A 9,810-nucleotide genomic window follows, 5' to 3' on the forward strand; every position below is an offset into this window, starting at 1 on the left:
GAGTCATGGATCTCACTGACAACTTAGAACAGTTCTCTTGTGGGTTTTTTTAACTGTCACAAAAACAACCGCCTGGAGAAACCTGCCTTTGTGACTCCTCCCATTAGCAGGTCCCCAAGCTGCTTATGGGTCATGGGTCTTAGACATTTGTATACTGGGGTGTCACCTTTTAAAGATAAATAACTCCAAAGCAAAGGATTTTTCACCTCAAGTTACAGAGATATCTTCTCACTTCTTCACTGGTGCAGGGGGCTTCTCATCTTGATCTCTGTTTAAGCATTTTATAGGATATTACTTAGTTCATCACAAACATTTTTGCTTGAATCCACACACAAATCTAAACAATCATCTCCCCAAATGCATATTTTTTCTATGATTTAAAGGAATGACTTAAATATAGAGTTCATTTCTGTGGCTTAAATAAGAATAGAACAACCAACTCTTCAACCCTCTGTCCCAATGGTCTTTTCACTCTTGCTTTACTGACTTCATCCTGTTGTTCTTTATGTTCGCTCTGTCCTTTCTTACTCTCTCAGAGAAGGCCCAAGCTCTGGAAGCTTCAAGTTGCCAGGAAAGGGTTAAATCTGCTCAGAGTTTTTGTCTCTCCTCTGTAGCTCGTGCTGTTAGATGTTGAAGGCTGTGCTGGTGAGGGATGAAGAACTCACAGAAACGTCAGAGATCAGAGCACCTGGGCAGTCTGGAATCACAAAAAAACCAGGCAGGATCATAAATGCCTTCTCAGCTCACCCCTTGGTGTAAATCGGGGCGGCCTCAGCCTAAATGGTGCCCATAGCTCTTATCAGGGGCCTGGCAGAGATCTCTCCCTGCTCCAGGGAAGTTTGGAGAAAGTAGTTGTTGTAAAGCAGCGACCTCTCCTTCCCCCCACACCCGGGAGCTGATGGAATCCAGCCAGGCCTCAGGCCAGCTCCCCACAAAAGTGGGGAGCAGCAGGCCCAGCTCGATGTTACCTGTCTCTCTCTGGCTAAAAGAAAAAAGGAAAATCCAACCTACAAGAAATCAAGGGGTTTTATATGGTACCTCCCAAAGTCGTAGCCGACAGTTTTCAGTGGTCAAAACAGATGCCAATATTCCAACTAACCCCCTGATAGGTCCCTGTCCTTTCCAAAGCAATTCCCAGGTCCTGACCCAGAGAATCATTCTACATTCCTCTATGACTAAAAAACCAAACTTTACTAACCCATGACTCATTCCTAGTAAAGAACTGTTACTCCTATTCCCATATCTTTGTCTGAAAGCCCCTAATTGCAAAATTATAATAATTTGGAAAGAAAGGGGTTTACATTCTCCATTCCAAGGGAGGCTCTAGCTTTCCCTGGCAGACAACTGTCTTTCAAAACCAAGACAATGCTTTAAATCATTCCCCCTCTGTACTTGTAGAACTGCACCAAATAATCATTATTCTTCTTTGCCTGATACCTAACTATACAAGACATTACTATTGCTAAATATTTCTACTGTTGTCCATTATTTTATTGTTACTAGATATTTATCTATTATTAGATATTTACTAGTGTCAGATGCTTACTATTATTAGATGTTTATCGATGGTTAGATGTTAATTCTTGTTAGTTGTTTACTACTGTTAGACACGTGTCTGTTATCGAATACCTGTTGTTAGTAGATATTTGGAATAGAGACTTGACAAGGAAAAGGCCTTGTCAAGCCTCTAAAGGGGGGAAATGATGCCTTAAGCATTAGCTTTCATATTTTCAGATTCTCTGCTGCCTAGGGATGTAGCTCTGAGCCTCATATTAAGTGCCAGTAAGCTCTCTTCACAGAGTAGGGAGGCAAAACAAATCCTTTTCCTGCTGGAGACCAAGGACAACTTTCAGTCCAACAGCACAAACCATGGTGGGCTGAAGGGAGGAACAAGAAGGATGGGACCTCACAACCTGAAGCTGTAATCGGACAATTAAACCCCAATATGCAAATAGACCAAAACTTATAAAAATGTAAGTTCTTGTGACCCCAACGCCATCTTTCTTTGGTGGCCGCCCTGGGTGAGCCTTGGTCAGGTCTCGGTTTCTTTTCTGAGATTCAGGTGGTTTTGGAGTCTTTTTGCCTTCTGCAAAGCTCTGAGCCAGACGCAAGAAAGAGACGGAGTCTTCAGGTTCTGATTTTTCAAGGTTGCATGCTTTGTTTATTGTTTCTTATCTTACAATTTTCTCAGTGTCCAACTAAGATCTGTGCAGCTGCTTGGGCATCTGGCGACTCCTCCCCACTGGACTGCGGTGTTATCTTTTATACTAATTGTTACATGTTCTTTATTTATCATTATTTGCCAGTACCTATCACTTATACTAAAAAGGTCATCTCTGCTTTGACCTAATCTCTTGAAACTACTTTGTGCCACCGTCACTGCAGAAAATGGAGTGAGGGAAGAAGAAAGAAGAAGCAGGAGACAGCGCCCCAAATCCTCCATCTTGCTCCCATTCACTTCCATAATAAAAACCCAAACCTACTGTTTTCTCACCCTGTGATAAGCTAAACTACTATCCTTCATACTCTTGTGGCTTGCAATCCTTCCCGCAGTGCAAGAAGCCTTTCCCATGGACTGGGATCAAAGCCAATGTCCCTCTGGGCTCTGGGCCAGGGTCCCAGACCCCCCTGTCCAGGTCTCTGACCCTCCAGGGCAGCCAAAGGAATGCCCTGGACTCCAACAGTCAGGCCCCTGCCTTGCCCAAGGTAGATCCCGGAGGCCTTTCAATAAATAACTAATTTTCTAGCTCTGTCCAGTCTCTGTCTCAGGTCAGCCTTCCTAAGGCATCAGTTTCATACCAGAACTAAAGCATTGGGAATCTTTGTGGTTCTTGACTTTAAAACATTGAAAAACAGGAAATGGATCCAGTAGCAATGCATGCAGGTGGGAGCAGCGGGATGAGATCTGCCAGGAACTCAGCTTTCCTGGGAAGACAAAAGGGGCTGAATCCAGCTCCATGGATTGCTCAGGCGGCAATTCCTGCCAGGATGAGAGAAGGTCATGGTGTCACCCTGTCCCCACCCCCAGGATGCACCTGGCTAGAGCCCATGGAGAGCAGGAGCTGCTCCAGAATCCCAACTGATCCTGCCCCAATCCTGCCTCAATCCTGCTCCATCCATCCCACCTAATCCTGCTCCATCCATCCTGCCCCAATCCCTCTCTGGAATCCCAACTGATCCCACACTGGAATCCTGCCTTGATCCAGAATCCCCACCACTCTTGCCCCAGTCCTGCTCCATCCCATCCTTCCTAATCCCTCTCTGGAATCCAGCCCTGATCCCGCTCTGTCCATTCCACACCAATCCTACTCTATCCATCCCACCTGGTCCTGTTCCAGAATCCAGCCCCAATCCCACTCTACAATTCCATCTGATCCCACTCTGGAGCCCTGCTCTGATCCAGAGTCCCTCTCTGATCCCTGTCTGTCCATCCTGCCCCGATCTCCCTCTGGAATCCCACTCTGATCCCACTCCTTACATGCGGTTGTGCCATGGGTTCCCACACCTCTTCCTGCAGAAAGAGAAGATCCATGAGATTCCAGCATGGATCACACACCAGGATTAACCCCTGGATCCATCCTGGGATCTGCACAGAGGGGATCCAGAGCTGGATCCACCATTGGAACTCACCGGCTGCCATGCTGTATCCATTCCTGTCCCTCCTCCCTGTGGAAAAACAGTGCAATCAACATCAGTGGCACAGGATTCCCGGAACAGTGCCGGGTGGATCCGTGCCCTTTCCTGACCCCATCCCGTGTGTTACCAGATTGGAGCTTCCAGGCAATTAATCCAATGAGGGCAATGATGAGGATGGCAGCGATGACACACACAGCGACCACCACGGTGAGATTCCCGCCAGATGTCGGCTCTGGGAAATGCGGGATAGTGAGGAAGGGAATGGGAATCCCCATTTGGGAATTCCAAATTCCCAGTCCACACATTCCCAGTCTCACCCCAAGCAAAGATCCCAGGCTCCATCGTTCCAGGATGTTCCACCCTGCACCGGTACAGGTCCCACTCCTCCGGCAGCACCTCAATCTTGGCCCAGGTGTGGAAGGTGCCATCGCTGTTGGGAACGATCCCGCCCCACTCCGTCTCCTGATCCCAGATTTCATCCCCCTTCATCCAGTTGACTGCGATGGTGTTGGGGTAGAATCCGTAGGCGTGGCAGGACAAGATCAGCATCCCGTGTTCCTCTTTCCCAGAGACATGAACATCAGGGGGCTCTGGAATGGGATAACGGTGAGACGCGTCCGTGGAATTCCATCCATGGGAATGGGATGAAAGTGAGATCGGCCCATGGAATTCCAACTGGAACGGGATGGGGGTGAGATCTGCCCATGGAATTCCCACTGGAATGGGATGAGAGTGAGATCTACCCATGGAATTCCACAGGAATGGGATGAGAGTGACATCTGCCTATGGAATTCCCACTGGAATGCGATGGGGGTGACATCAGCCCATGGAATTCCCACAGGAATCACCATGTTCTCCAATCCTCCATTCCCAAATCCCCACCCACCTTTGCGCTCCAGCTCCTTCTGCCCATATTGGATGCATTTCCGGAGCCATTTCGGGCACTCGTGCTCCAGGTAATTTGTCAATCTCTCAGCCACAGTCCCTTCATCTTCCCAGCGCCTCCGGGTGATCTCAGCAGCGGCGTCGGCCGCCACGAATCTCCGGGATCCCGGGTCAAAGGAGATGAAATCCCGCCCGTCGTACCCATCCCGGTAGGATCCACGGATGTTCCCATCGGACAGGAGGTCACAGCTGGAAAGCCACTGCATGGTGTGGAGACCTGTGGGGATTTTACCCACAGAGAGCCATGGAATTGTGTCCCAGCCCCACACAGCCCCACTCCAGCCCTATGGAGCCCCAGAGTCTGACAGGGACCCACAGAGCCTCATCGCAGCCCCTTGGACCACATGGATCCACGTCCCAACCCCATGGATCCCAACCTGGCCTCACAGATCCCAGCCCAGCCCCTCGGATCCACGTCCCAACCCCATGGATCTCAACCTGGCCCCACAGATCCCAGCCCAGCCCCATGGATCCATGTGCCAACCCCATGGAACACAAGATATCCCAAACCATCCTAGTGGATCCCCATGTCAGCCCCTTGGAGCCCCATAGATCCATATCCAAGACCTATAGATCCTAGCCCCATGGATCCCATCCCAGCCCCACAGTTCCCATCCCAGCCCCAAGGATCCCCTCTGAGCCCCATGGATCCCATCCCAGCCCCACAGATCACATACCAACCCCATGGATCCCCTCCGAGCCCCATGGATCCCATCCCAGCCCCACAGATCACATACCAACCCCACAGATCCCATCCCAGCTCCATGGATCCCATCCCAGCCCCACGGATCCCAGCCCCAGATTCCATCCCCATGGATCCCATCCCAGCCCTACAGTTCCCATCCCCACAGATCCCATCCCCATGGATCACCATCCCATCCCCACAGATCCCATCCCACCCCACAGATCCCCCCACTCACCCCTGCTCTGGTTGTACCGGCCCCGCAGCCTCTCCAGGCTCACAGCACCCATGCGCTGGTTCAGCACAACAATCTGGATCGCGCTATCCCAATATTCCGGCTCAACTCCATCCTTTATCCACTGTGTCAGCGGCTCCGCCTGGCCCCGCTCGCTGTCGTAGCGCGCAAAGGGGATCCCATCCATGAACCCCAGGACCATGAACGGGGGGATCCCTGGGCCGGGCTCTGACACCGCCACACTCAAGTAACGCAGGGAGTGGAGAACTGGGGGCACACAGGGATTTGGGGGGGTCATGGATCAGTGAAAGGGGAAACTGGGAGAACTGGGAAGGGGTTTGGGGATCCCAAGGTCAAGGAAAGGGCGAGCAGGGGGTTCCAGGGTTATGGAAAAAGGGGGTTTAAAGGGACTGGGAGAACTGGGAAAGGGTTTGGGGATCCGAGGGCCAAGGAAAGGGTGAGCAGGGGGGGTCCCATTGTCCAGGAATGGGGGCTCAGGGGGTTCCAGGGTTATGGAAAAAGGGGGTTTGCAGGGACTGGGAGAGGTGGGATGGGGTTTCCATGGGAAAACTTCCTTGGGTCCCTTCCATGGGTCCCTTCCTTGGACCTTGGACCCCTCTCTGCTTTCCATGGGATCCCAGTCCCAGGAAAGGGGGTCTGGGGGTCCCCAGTGCCAAGGGAAGAGGGGTCACAAGGTGGGGAGACCTGGGAATAGGAGACTCAGGGGTCCTTGATGCAGAGGAAAGGGGGGGCTGGAGGCTGAGAAAAGCAGGAACGGGGTTCCAGGGGGTCTCAGGGTCAAGGAAAAGGGATTGGGGAAAGCGGGATGGATGGGAAAGGGGGTGCAGGGGGGAATTGGTGCAGGATAAGAGGGGATTGGTGCAGGATAAGGAGGTGCAGGGGGGAACTGGTGCAGGATAAGGGGGTGCAGAAGGGGATTGGTGCAGGATAAGGGGGTGCAGGGGGGATCCAGCGCCCAGGGATGGACATTCAGGGCCCAGAATCCCCTCAGAGACCCTCCCAGACCCCCGGGGCACCCCATGCACAGGGTGAAGAACTGGGAGGATGCAGAGATTGAGGGTACTGGGGGCATCCAAGGGTCAGGAATTGGAACCAGGAAAGCAGAGAGGGGTCCAAGGTCCAAGGAAGGGACTGGGAGAGGTGGGATGGGGGATCCAGGGGGTCCTTGTGCCCATGAAAAGGGGGTCCGGGTGTTCCCGGTGTTGAGGGCAGTGGGGTCTGGGAGGTGGGAAAGGCAGGAATGGGGGTCCAGGGGGTCCCTGGGTCACGGGAAAGGGGGGTCTGGGGCTGGGAGAGGCGGGTGGGTCCTGGAGGCGCAGCCTGGGCAGTGGGAAAGAGAAAGTGGCCGAGGGAACGAGGTGGGGGAAAGGGGGAATTCCAGGGAGTTCATCTGGATCCCACTGGATCCTGACTGCAATGCCCCTGAAACCCCCGGGACACTCTGGGACCCCGTTTAGGGAAGCGGCGAGAGTGGAAAAGGGTGGGACACGGAAAGTGGGGAGATCTGGGGAATCCAAAGGTCAAGGAAAAGGGCGAGTCTGGGGTCTGGGAAAAGTGGGATGGCTGAAAAGGGGGTGCAGGGGGGGGCCACTGCGAGGTAAGGGGGTAAAGGGGGGTCCCAGTGGTGGGGAAGGAGATGGAGGGGGGTCACAGGACCCAAAATGGGGATTCAGGGGTGTCCCAGTGCCAAGGAATTGGGGTTCAGGGGGATTTTCCTGCCCAGAAATGGGGGTTCAGGAGGGTCCCACTTCGAGATAACGAGATAGACGGGGGTCTCGATGGTGAGGAAGAGGATGGAGAGGGGTCATAGGAGTCAAATTGGAAGTTTAGGGGTGTCCCAGTGCCAAGGAATTGGGGGTTCAGGAGGGTTTTCCTCCTCAGGAATGGAGGTTCAGGAGGCTCCCGGTATCAGATGAGGGGGTACAGGGGGGTCCCGGTGGTGGGTAAGAGGATGGAGGGGGGGTCACAGGATGCAAAATGGTGGTTCAGGAGGGTCCCGATGCCAGATAAGGGGGTACAGAGGGGTCCCGGTGCTGGGGAAGAGGATGGAGAGGGGTCACAGGACCCAAACTGGAGGCTATGAGGGGCGCCCTGTGCCCGGGAATGGACGTTCAGGGGGGTCCCGGTTTCAGGGGGGTCCCACTCACCCTTGTTCGCGCCCCCCGGCTCCCCCAGGAGCCCCAGAACCCCCAGGAGCAGCCCCAGCCCCAGCCCCAGCGCTGCAGCCATCGCGCTGCTCCGCTGCCGCCGCGCTCCGAGCCCCGGACCCGCTGCCAGCTCTGGCCCCGCCCCCGGAGCCGCCTCCCGCCCCGCCATTGGCCAGAATATTTTGTGTTGGGCAATGACGACCCGCTCTGTGAGTGACGTCACCGGTAGCCGGGTAGATCCCGCTCTCACAGGTTGGGACGCGGAGCCGAAAGAGCTCGAGGGAGGGGACGGGGCAATTCCGGAGAATTCCTCTGGATCCCTCTGGATCCCCGCTGCGACCACCCTGGGGCCCTCTGAGAACCACCCGGGACCCCTTGAAATGCGCCGGGAGTGGAGAACTGGGGGGGGGGTCCTGAATAAAAGGGTCCAGGGGGTCCCTGTGCCCAGGAATTGGGGGTTCAGGGGGGTTCCCTTCACGGTAATGGGGGTTCGGGGGGGTTCCGTTCCCAGAAATCGGGGTTCAGGGAAGACCTGGTGCCAGAAAATTGCGCGGCGGGGATCGGGATTTTGGGAAGGGGGTCCCCGTTCACAGGAATGGGGGTTCAGGGGGGTCCCGGTGCCCAGAAATGGGGGTCCAGGAGGGTTTCCATGGCCGGGAATGGGGGTTCAGGTGGTTCCGGGTTCCAGATAAGGGGGTGCAGGGGTGTTCGGGGCTGGGGAAGGGGGTACAGGGGGGTCCCGGTGCCCAGAAATAAACGTTCATGGGGGTCTCTGTGCCCAGGATTTCTGAATTCGCCAAGAAGTGGAAGTGCGGCGGGGTCCCCGTGCCCAGGATTTGCGGTTCAGGGGGGTCCCGGTGCCGGGGGCAGTCATCGCTCCCCGGGCGGGTCCCGGTGCCGCAGCTCGGGAGACGCCAAAGTGACCGGGGGAGCGCGGGGAGGGGACAGAGGAAATCCTGGGAATTCCCCAGGACCCCCCACAGGACGCACAGGGGGTGGAGAACTGGGGGGATGCAGAGATTGGGGGGTCTGGGGGCGTCCAAGGGTCAGGAAGCGAAACTGGGAGAGCAGGGAAAGGTCCAAGGTCCACGGAAGGGATTAGGAGAGGCGGGATGGGGGATCCAGGGGGTCCCTGTGCCCACAAAAAGGGGGTCCGGGTGTTCCCAGTGTTGTGGGCAGTGCGGTCCGGGAGGTGGGAAAGGCAGGAATGGGGGTCCAGGGGGTCCCTGGGTCACGGGAAAGGGGGGTCTGGGGCTGGGAGAGGCGGGCGGATCCCGAAGGCGCAGTTTGGGAGACGCGAAAACGAGACGGGAGGAAAGGGTAATTCCAGGGAATTCATCTGGAGAGCGCTGGATTTCCTCTGAGACCCCCCCGGGACTCTCTGGAACCCCTTCCGGGAAGAGTCGGGAATGGAGAACTGAGGGGACGCAGAAATTTGGGAGATCTGGGGGGTCCAAAAGCCGAGGAAAAGGGCGGGTCTGGGGTCTGGGAAAAGCGGGGTGGCCGAAAAGGAGGTGCGGGGGGGGTCCCAGAGCACTGACGGGGCTGCAGGGGGGTCTCAGTCCCGGATAAGGGGGTGCAGGGGGGTCGCGGTGCTGGAGAAGGGAGTACAGGGGAGTCCTCGTGCCCAAAAATGGGGGTTCAGGGGGTTCCCGTGCCGGGGAGTGCGCGTTAACAGGAAGCTTCCTTCCCGGAATTCGGGGTTCAAGGGGATCCTGGTGCCCAGAAATGGGGGCTCAGGGAGAGTCCCAGTGCCAGATGAGGGGGTTCAGGGGGGTCTCGATGCTGGAGAAGGGAATGAAGGGGAGACACAGGACCCAAACTGGGGGTTCAGAGGGGTCTCGGTGTCCGGGCATGGAAGTTCGGGGCGGTCACAGGACCCAAACTGGGGGTTCAGGGGGGTCCCGGTGTCCGGGAATGGAAGTTCGGGGGGGTCCCGGTGCCCGGGAATTGCCGTTCAGGGAGCGCCGGTGCCCAGGAATGGGGGCGGCCGGTGCCAGATGAGGGGGTTCAGAGGGGTCCCGCTGCCCGGGAATTGCAGTTCAAGGATGTCCCTGTTTCGAGGTGTCCCGCTCACCTTTGGTCGCGCCCCCCGGCTCCCCCAGGAGCCCCAGGAGCACGCCCAGAGCCAGCGCTGGAGCCAT

The 9,810-nt window shown here is 55.9% G+C and overlaps 1 protein-coding gene across 3 annotated transcripts; it reads right to left on the minus strand.

Moving 5' to 3' along the window:
* Window positions 1-447: 447 nt before the first annotated feature.
* Window positions 448-9,810, minus strand: LOC120764553 (class I histocompatibility antigen, F10 alpha chain). Of its 3 annotated transcripts, none has more exons than XM_040088534.2 (8): window positions 9,744-9,810; window positions 5,502-5,765; window positions 4,523-4,798; window positions 3,954-4,226; window positions 3,764-3,868; window positions 3,631-3,666; window positions 3,479-3,511; window positions 448-697 (listed from the first exon to the last, which is right to left on the minus strand). In XM_040088534.2, exons 1-8 carry the CDS (start codon window positions 9,808-9,810, stop codon window positions 624-626), a joined length of 1,128 nt encoding a protein of 375 aa, XP_039944468.1. In that variant the 3' UTR covers window positions 448-623. The 3 variants fall into 3 exon arrangements, with proteins under 3 accessions (XP_039944468.1, XP_039944467.1, XP_039944469.1); XM_040088533.2 differs by lacking the exon at window positions 9,744-9,810 and adding an exon at window positions 7,667-7,783; XM_040088535.1 differs by lacking the exons at window positions 448-697; window positions 9,744-9,810 and adding exons at window positions 2,144-2,980; window positions 7,667-7,783.

This window comes from Hirundo rustica, chromosome 31, assembly GCF_015227805.2.
Source record: "Hirundo rustica isolate bHirRus1 chromosome 31, bHirRus1.pri.v3, whole genome shotgun sequence".
NCBI classification, from domain to species: domain Eukaryota; kingdom Metazoa; phylum Chordata; class Aves; order Passeriformes; family Hirundinidae; genus Hirundo; species Hirundo rustica.